The sequence below is a fragment of the Triturus cristatus genome, chromosome 11 (assembly GCF_964204655.1).
Source record: "Triturus cristatus chromosome 11, aTriCri1.1, whole genome shotgun sequence".
NCBI lineage: Eukaryota > Metazoa > Chordata > Amphibia > Caudata > Salamandridae > Triturus > Triturus cristatus.
Window position 1 is genome coordinate 945,655,154 of NC_140594.1, and position 24,083 is coordinate 945,679,236.

General features: G+C 43.2%; 1 protein-coding gene across 1 annotated transcript in view; it reads right to left on the reverse strand.

The window, feature by feature from the left end:
- LOC146785727 (aspartate aminotransferase, cytoplasmic-like) overlaps window positions 1-24,083 on the reverse strand; it is a 540,935-nt gene that overhangs the window by 90,719 nt on the left and 426,133 nt on the right. The window contains exon 8 of the mRNA XM_085633572.1: window positions 15,699-15,841. Coding sequence (XP_085489698.1) covers window positions 15,699-15,841 — 143 coding nt within the window. The remainder of the gene's footprint in view (window positions 1-15,698; window positions 15,842-24,083) is intronic.

Genomic DNA, 24,083 nt, shown 5'->3' on the forward strand with positions numbered 1-24,083 from the left:
GCTACTTCCGTGAGGTGGAGAGTCTACAGCTTCGCTTGTTCTGGCACGGGAGGCCGCGTATTGCCTTGGCGAAGTTGACGCTCCCGTGGTACGACGGGGGGATTGCCCTCCCGGATATTAAACGGTATTACTGGGCCTCCCAGTTAGCTGCAATTAATCATGGCCTTTACGGGCCCGCCTTAAACCCGGCATTTGAAATGGACAAGATGCTCCTGCCTGGTGGCGACTACAATCGAGCGCTCTACTCTGGCGCGCCCGACCCCCGCCTGACGGGACCTACGCGTGTCATGGTGCGAGTATGGCACGCGGCTAACGCAGCTATGGGGTGGAAGGACCGTTTGACCCGGGCGTCACCGCTATATGCGTCTGAGAGGTTGGGCTCCCTGTGGACCTCGAAGGGCTTCGAGAAGTGGGACACGATCGGCATCAGTACAGTGGGGGACCTCTGGACGAGGGGGGGATTTAAAACATTCGAGATGCTGCAGACGGAGTTTCAGCTGCAGGGCAGTGAATACTTTCGGTACTTGCAGGTCCGCCACGCACTGGGCTCCGTCTTCCCAGACGTCGCCTCCATTCCGGAGTCATCCCCCCTGGAGGATAGAGTGCTGGATGGCCATGTTCCGGACAGCACGATCTCCCTCATATACAAAAAACTGATTAATGATCGCTCGGGCTTGCTGACTGGCCTCCGCGAGGCCTGGGTTGCCGATGGGCTGGAGTTGGACGACGAGGACTGGATTTCCGCGGTGGCCTCTCCGAAGGAGGTGGCCATAACGGCTCGCCTTCGCTTCGTCCAGCTAAAGATCCTCCACCGGGTTTACATGACGGGGCCAAGGCTTCTGCGTATGGGCTATGCCGAGGATGGGCTGTGTAAGCGTGGGTGTGGTGCTTTGGCGACTTTTTTGCATATTCTGTGGGAATGCCCGAAGGTGGAGCGATTCTGGCGTGGTGTGCATGAGGTCCTGCGAGTGGTTACGCGTATCACGCTGTTGCCTGAAGCGAGGAGATGCTTGCTGAATGTGTGGGAACCAACTGACTACTCGGTTCCGCAGACACGATGGGTGACTCTGGGATATATGATAGCTAAGCGTGACATCGCGCAGCTGTGGGGATCCCAGAGGCCCCCGGCGGTGTCGGCCTGGAAAGAACACATGGATTGGTGCATGTTCCGAGAAAAGGTGGTGTACGTGGCGAGAGGTAAGCCTGGGGCGTGGGTGAAAGTTTGGGGCCCCTGGAACGCCTACCGCGGGGGTATTTGTGAGCCACCACTGCTGCCGGCTGCCTCGCCAGCTCCGTCCCCCTAGTTGACCCCCTCCCCCGGCCCCGGGCACAGGGTCCCCCAGTCCCTGCTCTCTTCCCGTTCCCCTCTTTAGATTCTTGTGGATGGTTGGGGTCCCCCACTTAAGGAGCACGTGCTGTCACTTCGGATTGCGGGTTGCCTTGCGGGTGTGGTTTTTTTTTTTTTTGTGTTGTTGTGTTCTTATAAAATGAAACCGTATGGCGGGCTCGGAGTCATGTGGCCCACGTCGTTGATACCTCCTGATTTACCTCTCTGCAACGCCAAGAGCCCTTTTTGTATGTATGTCATATGCTCCTGTCACTCTAGCGGCCGGCCGGAAGGTTGTAGGCCCATACTTGTATATATTTGAGATTGCAATAAACGGTTTAAAAAAAAAACAAAAAAAAAAAAAAAAAAACTGCCCTATACATTTCTCAGAAATATTAGAACGTATCTTAAACTTGTCTGATACGAGTGGTATTGTACATGTATTTAAGACCGTGTGTTCAGGACTGTTAGCACCTTTTCAAGCAGTCTTCGGAATAATTCCCAACTTCGTGCACTCTGTGGTTGGCGGACTGCCACTACATTTTGGACTCGTTGCAGGGATCCTATTTTTGCTCCTACTGCTCCGATATGGCAAGCCAACTCACCAGCGTCACACCCATCACCATAGAGAGAGCTCTATTAGAAATGAAGTGTTGGGAGCGCATCGTCCAACTTTTGAGTTTACCTCGTCTACGAGAATTAAATATCACATGGTTTCTGTCATTCAGACCAATCTGGCAAGATTGAATCTTACCTGTTCTACGTTGCCTGCTTTGCGGTGAATAATGCGTGCTAGACATCTGTCTAACACTCCCATCAGTCATGCCTAGGGATATATAGATACTCTGCTGGACCAGGTAACGGCCCATGCTGTGTGTTGTCCCCAGCGGCTATCAATCCTGATGACGGCATTCATTGAGATCTCACAGACGCAAATTGCTACTGCTGAGGTACGAGAAGAAACAACAGGCACGCAGGTAACATCCGATAGGAACATTGCTGATGCGACCAATGCTGACGGCGATGCTTCTCATCTATGTGCGGTTAATCTTCTAAACGAGGTAATCCAACTTTCACCTACAACGGTAGACGACTTTTTGGCTACAGGGTTTGAATATTTCATGTTTTTTTTTTTTTTTTTTTTTTTTGTCCTCATTTGCCTAACCCTCAATAATGGACAGGCCGACCGCCCCACTCGAACACAGATTAGTGTAGTGGTGGCCTACCAACTCCAACATACGAGGGGCTTTCACCAACTCCAACTAGGCATGTTAAAGCCTGCCGGACCATTAGTGGACCAAGACACACAAGAGCCCGGTCCAGGGAGTGTTCAAGGCATAATCATAGGACCCGGGGGAAAAAAAAAAAAAAAAAAAAAAAAAAAAAAAAAAACCCCGGACACTATCGCCATTCGATCAGCAAGTTCCAAAAAATTAGATTGTGTTTACTGCATGATCTATTAAGGTCCGCTCTAGATGTTTCGTATAGAGATGAAAGCCACCCTGAATGTAGTGGAGCTGTTTTCTCCGTCCAGTGAATACAGATTTGTCTTCTAGCCAATAGCATTGCATAGAAGAGGAAGGACCGTGCCTTGCCAGTGATGTTGTCATCCAAACCAAAGATGACGAGTGGTAAAGTTATTGACAAGGATGCGTTTAATATGGAATTTAGGGTGTTCTTCACTTCTTCCCAGAAGCCGGCGATGACCGGGCAGTCCAAGAACATATGTACATCGCAGGCCTCGCTGTAATTACATTTGTTGCACTTTTTATCTGGGAGAAATTTGGAGAGTCTCAGCGGGGTTATATATGCACGATGTACTGAAAATAGATGATTTCGTTTTAGCCATGATGGTTTTACTAATTTATGAAGTAAATCAAAGGATTTTAGCCAGAACTCTTCACAGTGTAGGCCAGGCACCCCCCCCCCATAGCTGGTCTGGGAGAAGGAACTCTCCGTCACTTTCCTCCAACAACTGCCAATACCATTTGGCTACTTCTTTCCCTCCCACTGGAAGTTCCACTAGTTGTTGTTCTAGGATGCTTACCTTCCCTAGGTGAGGGTCAGTACGCTTTTGGGATCTAGCCCAACTTTCCAATTGAATAAATTTGAATCTGGAAAGCCCGGGTCCTACACATTCATATAGTTGGGGCCAAGTTATTAAAGCCCCTTCCTTAAATAGCTGACCCCATCTCCTGATACCTGCTTGTTGTATTATGGAAGACAGACTATCCTTTAGGCATAGAGGGAGGCCCGGCGAGTCCCAGATTGGAGAAAAATCCGAGTAGTAAGACAGCCCTATTCTCTTCCTGATGCTGAACCATGTTTTAGCCCATGAGTGTAAAATTTTTAGCTTGATTTTTTTGAAGAATTTCTGGTTCCCAAATTTGAACAAAAACCCCTCTGCCGACAAATTCACCCCCATTAACATTGCTTTGTATATCGACCCAGATTGAAGGTTAGATGGCATTTTTAAAAGCATCCTAGAATGTGCCAACATGAATGCCCAGGCGTAATACAGTAGATCTGGCAAGGCAAGCCCACCCTTCTCCCTTCTTCTCCTCAACTTCTTCCAAGCTATTCTGGTTGATTTATAGTTCCATATGAAGGAGTTTATCTCTTGTTGACATTTTTCAATTAATTTGAGATCAAATGCCAGAGGGATCGCATTAAAAATAAACGTAAACTTAGGGAGTATGGACATTTTTACCAGGTTCACCCTACCCGTTATAGAAAGTGGCAGATGAGACCAAGATTTTAAAAGTTTTTTAGTCTCGATATATAATCTATTTAGATTGGTTTGTCCTATACTGTCCATTTCTTGAGTAATTCTTATGCCAAGATATCGCATAGATGTGGAAACATTTACCCCCAGCTGTATATCCGGTAGGTTCCAGACCATTATTTCGCTCTTACTGGAGTTAATGTCGTAACCAGAGATGAGACCAAACTCTTCTGCTCGTTTGAGGACTACGGGAAAAGCCTTTACTGGGTCTGAAGTAAAGATCAAAATGTCATCCGCATAGAGAGCCACCCGTCTTTCCCACTCTCCAAAGCTAAAAGATGGAATATTAGCCTCCTCACGCAAAAGTTGGGCAAATGGTTCTATGTATAGATTGAATAGGAGAGGGGAAAGCGGGCAGCCCTGCCTCGTACCTCTGGTTATATTAAAGGAGTCCGTCAGAACCCCATTGATCAATAGTCTGGCCGAAGGAGTGGTATAAAGCTGCTTTATAGTTCTACAAAAACCTTCCCCACAATTAAATTTTTTGAGTACGTCTATGAGGTAGAGCCAGTTGACTCTGTCAAATGCTTTAGTTGCATCCAGAGTTAAAGTGGCCATAGGTAGGGAGAAGGCAGTAGCGATATCAATAGCTCCGATTAGTTGGTGTGTTAAGTCGGCTAATTGTCGACCTTTGATGAACCCTTTTTGATCCTGATGGACTATAGTACCAATAACACTCGCCAATCTAGCTGACATGATTGTTGTAAAGATTTTATAATCGTTATTCAGTAGTGATATCGGTCTATATGACCCGCACTCGAGGGGAGATTTCCCCGGCTTCGGGATAAGTATAATTGTGGCCTCCCCCCAAGATTTGGGCGGCGACTCCCCATCTATTAAGATGCCATTAAATAGGGACATCAATACGGGGGCTAAGACATTCTCCAAGGATCTATATATCTCCCCTGGTAGCCCATCTGGACCAGCCGCTTTCCCTTTTTTTTGTTGATGTATGGCTTTAATTACCTCCGCCTCTGTGATATCGGACTCCAAGGCCTTACTTTGAATTATCGAGAGAGATGGGAGGGTAATGGCTTCCAGCCAGCTGTCTCTTGCTTGCTGGTCATTGGGGAGAGCCTCCTTGTATATCTCTTCGAAAAATTCAAAGAAGGCTCTCCCAATTTCTAATTGGGTGGATCTTGTCACAACCTCACCTTCTATCCTAATTTCTTTGATGAATTTATTAGCTTGATCTGCTTTTATTTTCCAAGCTAATACTTTTCCGGCGGCTTCACCAAATTCAAATTGGGAGGTTTTAAATGATTCCCATCTTTTATTTACTCTCTCCTGTAAGATGTTATTAAGTTGTGAATTTAAAACGGCCAGTTTATCTTGATCCTGTATTGTTCCTAGGGGAGAGTCAATCCTTGACACTAGATGTTTCATCTCTTGTTCAAGACTGGCGACCTGCTCTCTATATGTCTTCTGCCTAAAAGACGCTCTGTTGGTAATCTGACCTCTTAAAAAGGCCTTAAAAGTTTCCCATACAGCGGTAGAGCCGGCCGAGTCCCTATTAATATCAAAGAAAATTAAGGACTCGGTTATTAAAAATTTAACCTCTTCATCGTCAAGCAAGAGAGTCCGGTCAAAGGACCAGGATGAGTGTTTTGTAGAGTTTCCCTGTTTTAAAGAAAATACCATTGCAGAGTGGTCTGAGAGGTGCGAGGGAAGATAATCTATCGTAACAAGAGTGTCCCTTAGGCAATAGCTAAAAAGTGCGTAATCAATTCGTGACTTATGTTTAAAACGGCTATTCCGAAGGGACACCCCTAATTTATTACCCGCCCTCTCTCTCCATACGTCCGCCAACCCAAGTTGTGTCATAATTGATAGGATGGTGCACCTGGATTTGACAGAACTACAAACTCTAGATTTCACCGATTTGTCCAACCTAGGATTGAGAACAATATTAAAATCCCCCATCCAAATTACTGGATCTTGAATTAATGTTAGATGGTTCCTGATCACTTCCAAATATGAAGGGTCATCAGCGTTGGGGCCATAATAGCCAACTAAAGTAAACGTTTGAGCGTCCAGCGCAACTCTCACTAATAGCCATCTCCCTGAGTGATCTTCTCTACATTCCAAAATTTGGGCTTTGGCAGATTTTTTAAAAATAAATATGACCCCCCTAATATTGGCATTATGATCTGTTGAGCAAAATTTGTCAACCCACTTATGTTTCTTTAACAAAGCTGTGGCCTCTGTTTTAAGAAGATGTGTCTCCTGGAGAGCTATCACCTGCGCCTGAGAGTCTCTCCGATATTGTAAAATACAGTCACGTCTACCTCTCCCACGCAGGCCATTAACATTCCAGGAGATGTAATGTGTTGATGTCATTTTATATTATTTAATCCAACACCTTCGTTGTTTCGCTCCTCCATATGTTTAGTACTTAGATTTATAAATTGGAGAGTCTTATATAAACAGAGCTTGGCCTGAGAAAATAAAGACGCTAGACAAATGAGAGTTTTGGATGCGATACCCATCCCCCCCCCCACCACCCCCAGTCCCAACCCACCCCCCTGGAGAAACCCACCCCTAACTATTCTGGCCTGATGACTGGCCAAATTACGCTCACCTACAGCCTTACCCTACACCCCCCCCCCCTGCTGCTTATATTATATACTGGTAAACTACCTGTGCCAACTATTGTAAATGCAAAGGAAGACTCCAAAATCCTAAAAATCCTAAAAAAAAAAAAAAAAATAAGTGACACCGAAGGATCTGTTAAACTTACTTTCTAAGTATGAGAAAAAAAAAAAAAAGAAAACCACCCCCATGTGTAGAAGTATATCTTATTCTAAGCTCCATAGAGGGGAGAGGCCAGAAGTTGAATTGGAGGCATCACCGTTAACACTTATGTGTGAAAAACCCGGGAAAGCAAGAAAGGAAATTCTCTCAACCCATCATTTTGTATTCTGGGCCTGTTCCCTAATGAGATTTAGTAGTTCATCAGCGTCACGTACAGAGCGAATATTGTGCATTTTGTTATTATGCATAATCCGTAAAGAAGCCGGAAACCTCATCTGCACTGTGGCTCCTAAGGATTTGAACTTATCCATGCGTTGCCCCAACTCCCACTGTCTGTCCAGTGTGGTTTTGGACAAATCAGAACGAATTTCGAAGGAGAAGTCTGCGCACTTCAATACTCTAGCCTTTAGAGCAAGGTTTAAGATCTTTTCCTTAAGTGCGTAGGTCAAGAAGTTGATTAACACCTTCCTGGGTTTGGATCTCGCCGGATTTAAACGGAAAGGGTCTCTGTGTATTCGCTGAATGTCCTTATCTAATTCTTCCGCTGTTTCTACTAAGTTAAGGGAATCCTTCAGAGATCGGATTATGAAGCCTTTGAGATCTGCTCCTTCTTTCCCTTCTGGGATTTTTAAGAGTCGGATATTATTGCGCCTTGAGTAATTTTCCAAGACCTCGACCCTCTCTCTCATGTCGTCCCCGTCTCTTTGAAGGGCTTGTATTTTGGACTTGGCAGCCTCTAAATCAGTTGTAAGAACACCAACTGAGCTTTCCAATACGCCAGTCCTTTCGCATAGGCCCTCTACCTTTTGACCTAGGAGCTCACAAGTTGCCCTTATGTCATTCTGGTTAGACTTCGACACTGCAAAGTCATGCCTTATTTCTTCCCTCATTGCATTAATTGAGCTAACTAGAACCTCCAACGTGTCTCCCCCCTTCAAAGATTCATGACCCCGATCCATTCCATCCTCTGTCCTCACCTCCGTTACAGTTGACCCTGGCGATCCTTCAGATAGCACCTCAGCTTGTTGGTTAGATGGTTCATTAGAAATAGCGATCTCCGAACTGATGACCACAGCCAGGTCCGATGAAAAAGCTTCTGATGGACACTCAGGCAGTGCCACCTTAGCAGGAGGCCCCGAAGAGGGACTTACGCTAGGGGTAACGTTGGGAACAGTCTGTTGTTTATTGGATTGCCTATTGCCTCCCTGAGAAGTAGCCATTTCCTGCGTGACCTCTAGTATCTGGGGTGATACTTTAAAATAGGAGCGCAATGAGGGGGCTATATCCCCAGGTGCTCTCAAATTCCTGTTTTTAGTTTTTTTTTGTTTAATGTTATTTTTTTTGTTGATTGACCCCCCTGTAGTCTCCCCCGAAGTTAATTTAGAGACCTGCCCCAAGGTGCACTCTGGGAGCTGTAGTTTGTTCCCATCCAGCCAGGGCTCCCTACCCTGACTCTTATTCCTTCTTCTTATACACCCTAGACGAGGATTAACAGTATTTTTCCTACTCTTGTTTGACCCCGTCTTGCTCACCCCTCCACTAAGAGCGGAGACCTTACTTTCAGCCAAGGCTGTATCTCCCGCTGGTTCCTCCGGATCTGCCGCTACTTGATCCGCCTCCGATTCCAAGGTCTCCCCGACGAGACGGAACCTCTGCAGCACTGCGTCCCTCGGTTTCGTTACCGGAGAGATCCCTGCTCCTGCTCCCCTGCCAAGGGAAGACGCCGTGAAAATCCCCCGAGCAGCGGCCGCGCGGCCGCGCCTGAGCTCCACGGCTGCCCGTCTCCAGTTCGGGAGGAGCACCGGAACAGACGCCGGTTCTTGAAAAGACCCCGGTAGACACATCCGTCAGTGCCTATGATCGTCGGAATATTAACGGACTACACAGGTATTCCAAGCCCGTTTGTATGTCGGCATTTCTCACTAAAGCAGCAGGGGTCTCAGGAGGCTGGTAGGAGCGCGCGAACCGCTCTAGCTGGCGGCCGCCATGTTTCTCGTTGCCAAATATTTCATGTTTTCTCCATCCTCATACACTGACTTTTGATTCAGCACACAGTGTACCGGGAGGACTCTGAATTTGGCCTTTATTTTTTCAAAACAAAGACTAAACTTGGAACTTTGTCCTCTGATTAATTTTTTTTTTCTTTTCTCCAAATTTGAATTTTTTCTTTTTATGGCACAGTAATCTGCTTTTAGTAGAACTATTCATAGAGAACAGAATTCTTTGATACACCTTCAGAGACAATATGTCCCCTTGTCAATGACAATTGATTTCTGTGACTTGACATGAAATGGTTTCGAGCCTTTTTTTCTTCTGTATTTACAAACCATTTCATACTGTGTATATATATGTATGTTCATTCATTTAGCATTCGATGTAAATATATGCTTGGAATGAAACATTGCTTTAGTATGTACAGCACCATTTTAGACATATATTAGCCATCCTATATGTAGCTATATTTTAGATATGTTTAGCATGTTTAGAATTTAGTAATGTCATTCATACGAAAGTGGAGTGGGTGTTGTGTATCGATTTAGATACTGTATATAGGTTTCCCGATTTATGTCCTTATATAGACACAATTCACATTGCCTATATTTAGGCATAGGAATCCTACCCTTATTTAGGCATTATCCATGCTAACCAAATACAGGCATGGCCACCGACATCCGTTCATCTACGTCACAACGAGTTCTTGGAAAACCAGACTCTTAAGCCTTTAGGACTTCTACTTGCTTGGATATTGATTTCTCCAAGAACTCATTTGTTATGCATGAATATCTATTCCTTAGGGGTTCATTCATGACGTTCTTCTGCCCGACTTTTACGTCAATACTGGCATTCCTAAACACCTTCCAGGTATAAATATACTTTCACTTACCATGGCAAACCACGGTTCGGCTGTCTACTTGCACGACGCGGCTCACCACGGCAAGTTCAGAAGGAAGTCAAGTCCCCGCCTGATGCACTGACCAGACGCTGTCATCCTCCTCGCAGAGAATCCAGCTCCAGTGTTTCTGGCTCCCCTTGCGGGGTGTTAGAGATCGAGACTCGGAAAGAGATTCCAACCTCACTCATTCTAAGGTATGGAGCGGACTTGAACCTAGAGGGACTTTTGGCAAATCTTGGCAACTATAGCTAAACTAGACTATAGACAAACAGCCCCTACTTCTTACCTCGTACTACACTTAGGTTAGGTAAACTGGGGTAGAACTTTCTAGAAGCATCAGATGAGTATTAACATTTTAGCTTGTGTTATTTATGTATGTATTTTTATGAATATCTGTCAAAGCAATAAACCATGCTATTGCAGTATTATTTTATCTTACTGCTGACGCTGTGCGTATTATACTTCGCATTCTGTCTTACGATTGTAGCAGTTCATATCTCTTGCACGAGAAATAAGACTGTTCAATAAACCCCTTTTTTTGAAACGCCCGTCTCACTATTTCTGTGTAACTCTGTAGAAACTAAGCTTGCACGTTTGACTGAGTGAAACTATTATCTATTGTTTCCACGAGTCTGAGATTGTTCCGATTCTAAGGGAAACAAAGTTGTCATGTTTATGCGGTTGTCAGAAACTAATTCCTTCTGGTTTATTCAAGAAGTTTCTAGTGACCTCTGAGTTAGCTGGCACACACAAGTAATTAAGTTTAATGTACTCGATAGAGACATACTGACCTCAGTCTTATGTCAAAACTATAGTGTATATTATTCCAATGCGCAGAGCCTATCAGGGATATAGGAACTACACTACAGTGTGGGCCATTGTTATAGTTCGGTGTCCGAAAGGGATAGTTTGTCTATCGATCTCGTTTCCAAAGGGGAATGAATATGATTTCTCGAAATTTTTGGCCAGGCCAGCAATGGATTCAAATTGAGTGAAGATTTACGCTACAGATTTAAAATTGTCCTTCAAAATTCTGGTTTAGATTATATCGTCTGCATAAAGTGATAATGCGTGGTGGGTACGATTAATGGTAATATCTCAGCCATTGGCCACCGCGCGTATTCCGTGGGCTAAAGGTTCAAGTTCAAGCACAAATAATATGGGCGAAAGGGGACAGCCTTGCCTTGTGCCCCTTTGTATTAGGTATCTTTGTGATGTGTGATCCAGTGCGTACCCTGGCTGTTGGGAGGTGATAGAGTATGTGGATCCATCGTGTGTATTCACAGGGGATCCCAAATTTCTGCAGGGCAGTCAGCATGTAATCCCAGCTTAGAGTATCAAATGCTTGGGAGATATCTAGTGAGATGCATCCCGCTTCGGGTGTTTCTGCGGCGCAGGCGAACATTATGTTGCATAGCCTGCGTATGTTGAGGGATGTGTTTCATGCCGGGATGCAACCGCATTGATCAATGTGTACTAGTGTCAACAAAAGGGGTTGTAAATAGCTAGCTAGAATTTTACTGAGAATTTTGTATTCTGTGTTCAGTAAAGAGAGTGGACGATATGCAGCTAGCTTAGTGTGGTCTCTGCCGGGTTTGGGAAATGAGGTTATTAAGGCTTGCACTGTGGTGGGGGGCAAGGCACCGGTCTTGTAAGCTTCATTGTAGAGTTTCTTAAGTTGAGGGGTCAATTGTTGTGCATAGGTGATGCATAGCTCTGCTGGCAGGCCGTCTATGCCTGGAGTTATGTTTTTAGGATGCCCTTTGATTGCTGCACCTATTTCGGCCGATGTAATGGAAGGAGCCAATGTCTTCCGGGCCTCTACCGTTATTTGAGATAAGTGAATTGGGTCCAAGAGGGAGTGGAGCTCCTGTGGGTTCGCTTTTTGTGGAGCGGTGTATAATGCTTTGTAGTGATCATAGAAAGCCTTATTGATATCCGCTTGTGTGGTTGCTCAGGTGTGTTGAGGCGTCATGATCTCTATTATTGGTGTCGGAGGGGGGGCGTTTTTATGGATACAGGCTAGTAGTGTGCCTGGTCTGTCTGCTTCTGTATGTACTTTGTGCATGTAGGTTCAGTGATCTATGACACTCAGTTGCTCCAGAAGCTTTGCGTATTTTATGCAGGCCTCTTGGAGCTCTGGTTTGTAGTAAGGTTTAGGGCTGCTGTGTTCTTGAGTATGCCTAATGTGTCTTTCACTTGCTTTAGGTCCCTATTGACCAGTTGGCGAACTCCTGTGACGGTGCTGATTGCATTGCCGCGTAGAACTACTTTAAATGCTTCCCACTCCATTCCCACAGAGGAAGCTGTACTGGTGATTTCAGAAAAGTAATTTGTAATGGTGGAAGCCAGTGTGTCCCTGAATACTCCATCTTCTAAATGGCGAGGGTCTAGTCTCCATAAGACGGCTTCCACGATAACACCGCAAACAGGAAGTGCTGATCCATCACTGCGACCTTCATAATCAAAGATATGAAGATAGGTTTCTTACAGATTCAGTATTGTTATGAATTAGCTTCTACAATGGAATTGTCTGTGGAAGGGTTTCAACTATGAAAAGCTGTGATGCACTATGGCTAGGACAACAGATGGTTTAAAGCTGTCAGAGATATTCTAGGTCTGGAATGTGAAGAAAATATAAACAACTGTTCTACTCTGGGGATTTCCATCCTGGTTCTTTTATGAATGAGCTACTGCACACCATTCAGAAGTTACTGATGCTCCACCAAGTGTTTTAGGAGCGACATCTGTAGTACTCTTGACTCGGGGAGCAGAGCAATAATTATTCCAGATATCAAATACAAACTACGCCAATGACCAAAACCCCTGAAATTAAAGCAAGCAACTAGTAGCTGAATTACCAGATCCAGACAATAACCAGAACCAATAGGTGCTTGTAAGTACCCATAAAATTGCAAGGCTTTACTAATGGAAAATAACTATGACTACAGCTTGACTTTGAATATACCTCTACCATTGTGGACACGTTTCACTGAAAAGCAGCATCTTGCTTCACAAAGTGCAATTCCTGGATCACATCAAATTGGACAAAATGCCTTTCCATGGGAAGGGAAATGTTGATTTCTGATCCTCAAATATTTTTTCATTAACTTATCCAGCTGGTCATGAGACAACTACAATGCAGAAGGTAAAACCTAAAAGCATTACCTCAGCAGGCCTTAAGTGAAGGGGTCTTCTTGATGCCACTGAAGGTCGGGCAGCTGCCACTACAAAAGTGTCAAAATAAAATCAGAAGGATAGCCTACTTAAAGTTCCATCATATTCTGTAACAGGGTGCAATTGTCTCTTGTCTGGTCAGCCATGAATAAAGACCAATAGGACGATTTCTCGCTGGCGGAAGAAGATCATGAATTAAATCCATTGAAGAGTTGGAGAAGTCCAAATGCATCTTGTATTTATGTGTGTATTTATGAATATTTATATAGTGCAAAACTAGCTGGGAAGAGACAAAGCTGTAAAAAAGATGGTGAGAGATGAAGGGAGTATTCCTGACGTTTTGTGAAAAGGGGCTAAGTTCAAATGAAAGAGCTTAATTCGGTTTGCCAAAAACCATCAAAGCGTACAGTAAAACACAGATAATGGTCATTAAAAATATAAAATTGCATTCATGCAATATACAGTACAATGATCATAAAAATATAACAACGTGTATAAAATATGCATTAAAATTTGCTATCACTTAATATCAAAACAAATTTTCATTTCTGTGCAACATGGCCTATAGCAAATGCAAATTTTATAAGGTGCCACTATATCATAGATGCAACAGTAAACTCTTAGGTCATGTGCAGTGCAAAAAGTGCTACGTGCAAAAGGAGGAAAAGAAGGATACAAGAACAATTGTCCAATTAAGTCTGCCATGCGCCCAGATATGTTCTCAGATTAACAGATAGTATATTAATAATGTGTTCATCCTCGTAACTAAAGTGCAATCTTCGAATGCTTGAACCAAACATTTACTTGAAATCGACTTACAGAATAGACTATTGGTCCAGAGTTATCAGTTTTTAAAATTCTATGTGTGATTAAATAGCGAGTAATTATCTCAAGTTCAAGCATACTGGGCATATCCACTTCCTGCGATGGCCTCTGTATTCAGGACAGAAAACAAAACATGTTCCTCCGTCTCAGGAACCAACTCGCAGGCAGGACAATTATCCGATTTACGGTCTTTTGCCCATTTCTTGGAGAAGGTTCTTAAGGGTAGACTGCCCAGGCGAAATCGTACATACACATTGTTTGCCAAAGGTGGTGTAATCATATCTAAAAAATAATTCAAACTTTGGACTTGACTTAAAACCTAGAAACTGATTGGTCAGGAGTCCTGAAGTTACCCTTATGTAATACTGATCATACACAAATGCCCAATATCTTGTTTTTAGAGCAGCAGCCTTGGGCTTACAAATTTTCCCAGGATTGTCCTACAATCTGGTCAGCACAGGTCTCAAACACCACGTCAAGATGTATTTCACAAGGGATATTTGTGGCACCGTTCATCTTCATCAAGTTCCCCAATGCATCTCTATACTCTAGTAACTCTGGAGTTGACCAAATACGTATCCAATACATCAAAGGTTTTAGCTGTGCCAAGGGGCTAAGTTAGTTCCTACTGAGAGGGGGTTCAACAAGAGTTGGACCAGTTCTGATGTTGTGTGGGATGGGGTTCCATTAAACAGAAGTGTACACAGAGAAAGCATGCCTTTCGTTTTTTTGCTTCTTGCAAATTTTCATCTCCAGCCTGGCAATATCTTGGTGTCTAGTTTGATACTCTCCACCTGAGGAGGCCCATTTTCTCGACCGGGAGGTTGGAAGTTTTTTCTGGAGCTTTTGGCTAGGAAGTTATTTGTCCATCATTCTGATCAAATCCATCAGTCCTCATAATGGGAAAATGGCCCCTGGGAGTGTCTACTATCTTTGATTCACATATATTTTGTTTTATTTCTGTGCAGGCTCCTTTGCTCGTGGGGATCTCAGCCCTGATAATTCCTCTTCTGCCCTAGGTTTTCCAGTGGACTGCTATCTAAATGCATTCTTGAGACTAGACGTGCATCCAATACACAACCTACTGTAAACACCAACAAAGTGCGATGTTTTAGCAGTGTCCCAGTGTTGTTCCAAAAGGGAAGCTTAACTCTGGTGAGACACCTGCTCTATGCACCTGTCCTGCACCTTTGCTGAACCAATCACTGAATAGAGAAAGGAACAATCTCTAGCAACTCTGAAGGCTGGTTCCAAGTCAAGATTAAACACTAACTGGAGGGCACAACACTATTCGGAAGGAAGGTAGAACTTAACCATGGGAAGAATATTTTTGGGCTGTGCTCCTTTTAGGAATGAATGAGTTCTGAGGTGCACCCTCAGCCCCTGAAAGGCACACAACTGACCACAGAAGCAGTTTGCCTTTAGTCTTGGTTGGATCCGAAGAGTTGGGCCTTCCCTGAAGAGCAGAAACTACCAGAAAACCCATTAGTCAGACAAAGTATTGCCTTTTGTGGGTCTGTTGGTGGCTGTTTTCATTAAGGTACCACAGTGCAAAGTATGATGAGAATCTATCATTTGCTTTCATTCCTCAGCTGTGAAAAAATTGCAATAAACCGCAGCTGGAACTGCTGTGGTTGCGGAAATTTGTGCTAAAAATATAGAGCCATGACATGGAGCTATTTGTTTTAAAATTACGTTTCAAGAGAACCATGAGAGAATGAGAAGCAACATTACTATAGAGCTCATAACATAGTAAATTGTTTCCTTGCGCTAAAAATATCCTTTAAAAAACTCTTGCAAATATTTAAATATATAAGTACAGATGGTGCAACCACATATGACTGTATAATTTAGCAATGCTAAAGATTCCGGTCTGAAGATCTTGTTGCGTCTCAAGACACACCCAACAGAATATGCGGCAAGGACATGTTACTCACGAGTCAGCCCCAGGAAGTTGTAGATTCCAGCCTGCTCAGTGATGTGATCCCAGTTCCCCAGAGCTCCACTAATTCTCAATTCCTCTTTTATTTTCTCTCTGACCAGCATTGTGTGCTCAACCTTCGCCCTCAGGTCTTCTTTCCTAAAGACAGAACAGGCAGCATGAGGAGTATTTTATGAAACCAAATACAGGGAACTGCCCCACTGGGAAAAGCCGCTGGCACCCAAAAGATGTGTAAAAAACACAAATAGAGTAAATAGGGTACAGTTAAATCGGTCTTCGTAGGATTAATATATACCAGGCAAATACTATATCCTCATTACTACAAAAAGTGAATGAACATTCATTGTATGCGTGGACAAGTAGTACACCGTCTTTCCTATGTACCCTCATGCTATGTGCATGTTCTTAGAATATGTATCAACTTTTATTGATACATGTTGTTATGCACACAAATCTGAAACGAATCCACATTCTTAAAGCATACAGAGAACATGAATAATCCTTAATAGACACACGAACCCAAATTTAGATTCCTCATTACGTACACTGAACATAAATGAATATTACTAATTAGGAATGCAAAATAAGGATTCGATAATACACCCAAAAGTAGGGGTAATTCAGCACAATATTCAAAGTAACATGCAATAAAGTATCCGAAAATGAAACTTAATTATAAACGAGGCAGTGAAAAGTATCTCAATAGCACACATGGAAGAACCTCCAATATTTTTTTGGGGGTATATTAATAATTTATTAGGGGTGAGATTCAGATTTGAAGATTAATTATCTGAGTTACAAGGATTTGTACATTTAGAAGCTGCTTTAGTGCATGCCACTAATTGCTTGTTTCACAGAAATCCCAGATATACGTGGATATAGTTTTCGGAACATACTTGCACAAACATAACTGGTATTTATCACTTTTACCTCACTCAAATTTGAGAAGTTCCCTAATTGCAGAGAATTTATAAGCTCGGAAATGGAAAAGTATAAAAAAATTCTTACATTTCCCTTGTTTCTCCTCACAGAAACTAGTTTTCCATCAGAACGTTTTTTTCTCCTTTCACACACTGAAAAGATGAAACATGGATTCCCCTCCCCCCCCCCCCCCCCCCCCCCAACAGTTACTACAGAACTTACATCTCTATCATTGATCTGTATGTTTGGCATGCAGTATGGGCAAGGGTTTGCAGAGATGGAGTAACAGAATATCTTTTTCAGAATTGTATATGAAAAAAAGATTGCCTCTTAAATATCTCCTACAAAGGAGGTAAGAATAGAAAACAAATAGCCAATGAGATGATATGTGTGTAAACAACAGGATACAATATTTATGTCAGGCAATATTGCTGTAAAACATATATTGGCAGAGAACTGTGCACATACCAACAAAGTTGTAACTTTTGGGGTTTGCCCTGCATTTTCCTAAATACGTCATTGAAAACACAGAACAAATCTACTATGCTAGTGGCCAATTACGAGTAGGGGATATCTGCAAGCATTGGAGAATCTCTGCATGTGCATATGGCACATGGCACATTTACATACCAGTGAATCACCTGGTGGTTTTTCATGCACATTTTCAGGCATGTGAATCTTCAGCAGTATATGTCACAAACAGATGCTTACAGGGTAAGTAACATATTCCATTCGAGGCATGTGTGGCTGTAGATAAACATGCCTTGCATGGACTGTAAAGCAGTCCCTCACGAAAAGCGGTGGCTAGCCTGTGGGTGTTGCAGTGGTTTGAAAGAGAGTATGTAGCACAGCATGCCCTACATTGGCTTGTTGGCATGCTAAAACATCCACACAATAATGTTTGGTGAAAGTATGTGGTGTAGACCACATAGCTGCCTTTAAAAATGTCAGTTATTGGGATATTATTGAGGAAAGCCATGAAGCCACTATTTTACGAGTGGAGTGAGACCTATGGGGTGTAGGCAAAGTCCTTTTAGCTTCAGCATACCATGTTTGAATGCATTGAATTAGCCACCTACAATGCCTGTTTTAGATAATGACTTTCCTGTGTGAGGAGGTGAAAAAGAAACAAAGAGTTGTTCAGTTTTACAGAACTCTTTAGTTCTGTCAATATAATACATTAGAACACTTTTAACATCAAGGGTATGGAGGGCTCTTTCTGCAACTCAATTCGGTTATGGAATGAAGGCAGGTAACTCAACTGACTGATTGAGGTGGAAAGATGAAACCACTTTTGGAAGGAATTTTGGGTAGGTTTGAAGGACCACCCTATCCCTGTGTAGTTGGAAGAAAGGTTCTTCCAAGGTTAGTGCCTGGAGCTTACTGACGTGCCTGAGTGAGGTAATGCCCACTAAAAAGGCAACTTTCCAAGACAAACATTGTAGGGAACAGTTATGCATTGGTTCAAATTGTGGACCGATTAGTCTGGTAAATACAATGTTGACATTCCATGCACGTGCAGGTAGAATTCTAGGTGGAATTACTCTTTTAAGCCTTCCATGAATGCCTTAATAACTAGTACCTTGAACAAGTATAGCTGTTGCCTGTTTTGAAGAAAGGCAGCAATCACAGCAAAATGTAGACGTATGGATGTGTAAGCGAGACCAGAGGTCTGTAAATAAAGAAGGTAGGAAACAATGTTTTGTACAGTTGCATGCAAAGGATTTATTTGGTTACTATGGCAATAAATAACAAATATTTTCCACTTTTGCTGCATAACATGCTCTTGTTGTAGGCCTACAAACTTCTTTAAGAATGGTCCTACATTCAGGAGGAAGTTTAAGGTAACCAAATTCTATGACCTCAGGAGTCAAATTGCAAGGTTGAGCTCCTTTGGATTTGGGTGCCTGATTTTTCCATGGTTCTGAGTGAGAAACTCCAGGTTGAGGGAAAGCTACTCGTGGGGAACTACAGAGAGTTTGAGCGGTGTAGCGAACTATCGTTGGCAAGCTCAAGTGGGAGCAACTAGAATGAGCGTGAGAGACAATTGCCTGTGCATTCAAATCCGAAATGAAGAAGATGGAGAGGTGGAAAAGCGTAGGCAAATATCCCTGACTAATTCATCCATACAGCATTGGCCTAGGATAGTGGGTGTGGGAACCTGGAGGTGAACTGTGGGCATTTTGCGTAGTCTGCAGTTGAAACAGGTCCATCTGTGGAAACCCCCACTGCTAACTAGGACTCCAGTGACTGTGCTCTCTCCTCCACATTTACTGGTAAATACTTTGTACATCCAGAGGCAAAGAGGACACCCTCAACAGAGGGAACATTCTAAAGCAATTTGGGGAAATCCTGCAGCTAAGAGGTGTCAAATCTCCAGATCTCCCGGCAGTAGAATTCAAAACATCAGAGGCCCATAACCAAACATAAATTACAGTACCTACCTGGAGATCAAACTAAATTGTTGCTCTAATATATTCGTTCACCACGACATTTTAAAACTGGGGAATCTCCTAAAAAGACTTCAACCTCTCAAATATCTCTACCCACTTCTACAGAAAAGTCACTCACCAGCTTTACCACCATCATCACCTAAGGCAGCAAAATCAATACTGAAAGGTGCCAGAAGTTACTCACCGCTCCCCACAGAAAATAACTTCTCAAACGCACCTGCAATCACCTCAACGGCACCTGGATGGGATTGGTCTTGAATGTGCAACCAGACCAAGACAGTAAATCAAGAAGTTATGAAAATTCTGTCATGGAACATAGCAGGAGCGAAACAGTTGCTAAAAGATGGTCTACCCCCACAATCCTGGCTAAACACAGACATAATCATTCTACAAGAAACTTGGTCACAGTCAACCTTACCTACAGAGGGTTTCCTGTCCTTCCAGCCACCAAACCAAAGAATCAGGGGAGACGCAACCAACGGAGGCCTTGCAGTTTACATATCAATACATTTAAACATCAACACTGAAGAGTTACTGCAGACAGACACAGACTTACAAATCCTAAAAATAAGTAATTGGTCGCAGGCAAACAGACCCCCAATCCTACTGATGATGAATGTGTACATACGTCCCAGTATGGCAAAAAATAAATTCTGGCAAAGAAGATACTATCCCTTATTTCTAGTCACAAACAAACTACCCCCACAAGGGATATAATATTAACCGGTGATTTCAATCCAAATCGAATTTACACCTCAGAAGACAAGGACATACTTGACTCTGATGACACCTTCTGGAATGTCCCGTTCCAGGTTGCACCAACACATGACCAAACAGGCGAAAAATTCACTAGAGCGCTGGAGTTCCTTAGCATGCGGGTAGTTAATGGGAGATTTCCAGGAGACGCATCCTCAAGCTACTCATATCATGGTCCCACTTCACAATCGTTAATTGATTACACAATAGTTTCACTCCCTCTAAGCCCATTAATTAAACATTATTCAATCAAATATAGCACACGCAGTGACCACTCGTGTCAGATCTTGCTGCTGGAAACAGTTCTGAGTATGCATGAACCAGTAGATTCAGAAGTGGGATTGATCTTGACTAAAAACCTAAAATGAATATGCCAGACAACAGAAAATATAGCGGACCTCGCGATGCACAGCAAGTAGCTCATGATCTAATGTATCGGGTCTATGGGACACTGCATGACTGCATGCCTAGCTTTTCAAGAAATGTTCCTAATGCAATTCTGAAAAAACACCAGCGCAAAATCTAGCAGGCATCAGAGCAAGGGAATAGCAAGAGCCAACTTATCCAAGCAATGAAAACAGCGGAAAAGAGTGCAAAAGAAATCTTCTAGACATCTCAAAGCTCGCCCCTTTGACCATCAGCTCACAGAAAATGTAAAGAAGCTTAGGAAAACATACAAAAACCAATTATGGAAAGATCAAAGGGCTGCCATGGACGAATTCTGGTTGAAAACCATACACGCTGCAAGGCATCGCAATCCCAGGAAATGTCTGGGAAATAATAAACTGTCTTTTTATAACAACAAGACCCTTTAACTCCAATATTTCAGAATCAACATGGATCTCTTGCATCACCACCACTTTCTGCACAACCCAACAGCAGTTTAGCAATGGGCGACCCAAAACCTCACTTATATTTAATTCCTCTGACTCAAGCAAAGATGAAAATTCATATTCCTCGGTACAAGTTAGGAGAATTCCAGCCAAGGGACATCGCAACAAGGTCCCCAGCCCAAACAGCCTGCCACAGGCAATCTTCAAGGAAGACATCGAATTTTTGTCTAGCTCCTTGGCCCTATTATTCAGCAAAATATAGTTAAACGGAGCAATCCTAGAAAATTGGTGCGGCTCAATAATAAATCCTATTTATAAAGCAGGAGACACAGCAAACCCAGCAAACTATGGCCTGATTGCCCTCCTTGACTCAGAGGCTGAGCATTACGGATCCCTGGAGTTGAAGACTTAATCATCTGGTCCGACAAAAACAACGTCATTCACTGAATCAGACTGGTTTCAAGAAGTGAGTAGGTACAATAAAAAAAAATGTATCAGCTGTTATGATTTGAGATCAAAGCAAGTAATTTAAACACAATTAACATTTGGCCTTTATTGATTTTAAAGGCACCTTTGATCACATTAACTGCCAGCTACTGTGGCTCAAATTGAAAAGATGGGGACTACCAGATGCACTTCTCTGCACTTGTTACGTGGGTGCAAGTAAAACTAGGCGATGGTTCAACTTTATCTAGAAGGATACCCACTGACCAAGCTCCGAAGCAAGGGTGCGTTTTGGCCCAGCATCTTTTCAATCTCTTGTGCCAGATCTCACACCTGCGCTAGCCCAGATCAATTCCTACCCCCGAGTCTGGGCCCGGTTCGACTCACCTACTTATCATATGCCAATGATATGATCTTATTTAGTCAAACCAGAGTGGGATTACAGAAATCATTTAACGCACTTGCCAGCTACGCAAGAAACAACGACCTGGAGATGAATATAGCAAGAACAAAAACCATGTCACTCAACACTCCCCTGAGCCGCGCCCCAGCTTCTTTTTGAATGAATCGCACGTCTAAGCAGAAGTGCAACATAAATGCCTAGGCCTACACTTACACTCGAGAGGAAGGTTTACAAGGCAAAAACAGTACATCAATAGAACGGGACCGCCCGAATTCACGCTTTTATCTCCTTGGCATGGAAACTGACCGGCCCGTCTTTTCAGTAACAGTAATGGGCTCTAAACTAATACCAACAATCACTTATGCAAGCATGGCGATGAAAGGCCGAGATGGCGAAGTGCTGGACAGGATACACATAAGTGCCTTAAGTGAGTATTCAATCTACAGCAGAGTTCCCCTCCTGCACAAATCTGCCTCCAGTTTGGCTTTGTAAGGCAGATCTATCTAGAAGAGCGACAGCAGTATAACATTTGACAAAATCAGCCGTTCAGCCAAGTGTTTAAACCAAGCCTTATGGTCCGCACTTCAACATAGCCGGTTATCAGAACACCAAATACCACAAGCCTCCATCAAACAATTAGATCTGACGGAGCTATGGATATTAGGCGTTTCCTATGACACCTTTAGAAGGGTAACAAACAAAACCACAAAAGTGATCCCCACGCTGGCAGACAAAAACAAGTGTAGTACCCGTTCACACGCATGGATGGTAATAAAACACTACACAGACTTCTCTGCGGCCTCGTACATGACCATCCTATTTTCGGCACGTATAAAACGCAGATTTCTTTTCCTATGCATGGGAAACATACCAGCATCAGCAGCATTGCCAACATGGAAATATAACAGACCTACAGCATGCAGGCACTGTAATAATAAGAGAGAAGGTCTAATACATCTGATCTGTACCAGTGCTTAATTTGTAAAACATTAAGTCCAGGTGCTCAAATGTTTTAAGGAGGCCACACCCACTTTGCCCAAATCCACCCACTTCCTCCACTGGCACCACCGACTTACTCTATTGGCTCCACACACATCCTCAACTGGCACTGCTAAAAGCCAGACGTAATATCAATGTACAGATAAGTGCATGTAGTGCTCCGATGCAGTAAGTAACACTTCACAATACTTGAAACACACTTTTACCAAGTGGGACTGACCCTACAGCACAAGGGGGACCGTTTATCCACATGAAAAGTTATCACATGGAAGGAACCATGCATCACACAAGACATTTTTAATACATGGTACTTGGCCTTTTAACACACAATTGTGACGCAGGATCATCTTAACTCAGTGACTTATTGTACAACACAGACATTTACCACACGTCAGGCTCTTTACCACATGGATGGAACTTCATCCTTCCACTGGAAACTTTGCCACACTGGCATGTGTCAGCTTTTCACACACGTGTTTCTTAAACAAGACCTTTACTGGAGGGATTAATCACGTGCCCATTGGCCCTGCGGGACTTTGATCATACACACCATGTAGCATCTATAAAGTTTTTTTTAGAGTGAAACAAGACCTTACATATTCAAAACAGGAAAGGGTCACAGAGATTATTTACAATAATATTAGTCAGCTTCTGTATTACAATATTGAAAACATACCTCACTATCCCTGAATATTAGATGAAAACACATTTAAGAATTTGGAGGAGAGTGCTTGGGCCCCTGTCTGTAACTTGGCTGAGGAGGGCATGAAAGAGCTGAAACTGGATAATAAAATCCAATCCTGTTCTGAACAGGGTCCCACAAAATGAGTTTGGCCCAGGGACCGCAAAATCCGTATAATGTTCCTGATTTGTCCTTCCTAAAACTCAAACCTTCTCCCGTCATTTGTGTCATTTGTGTAAGTATTACGTGTGTGTCAAGTTGAATGCAGCTGGGAGGCTCGGTGTTTTGTCGGACACGTTAAACACGCCCTTTTGTCATTTAGGTAACCTGGACGTCATAAAACAGCAGCTCCTTGCAACCATGGTGCTTAGGAATATAACGTCACTAATGAAAACAGTTTCGACATTAAATTGCACAAGTCATTAAAAAGAAATATTTACTGCCTTTTACAAACCAGTGGTAGGTCGTGGCCACATACAGAATAAATACAAGAAGGAATGATGGCAACGGTAAAAATGTTCACAATGGGTGTATGTTGTTGGAAGAAGTGACATTCTCGTTTTAGCTTAATTGGTGTGATAATATCTTCATTTTTAGGTACGCCTGGGCTGATAGAAATATCAACTGGGGAAAGGGTGGGGCCTAACCGCCAGCGCTGCCGCCCTTTGTGCTGGGGAACCAGGTGCGAGTCTTTGTGTCAGCTCAATATCCTGTGTTTCAGGGTAAATCACTTAATCTCCCCACGGCCACCAAATAATGAATGCGTCCTTATCTAAACGTAACTTTCGGGTCGAGTTTGCACTATATAAGCCTGCAAAACAAAAAAAAACGATATTCTCCTACCCTTTCAGCTCTACTGATGACAGCTGCAGCAGAATTTGAAAGGAAA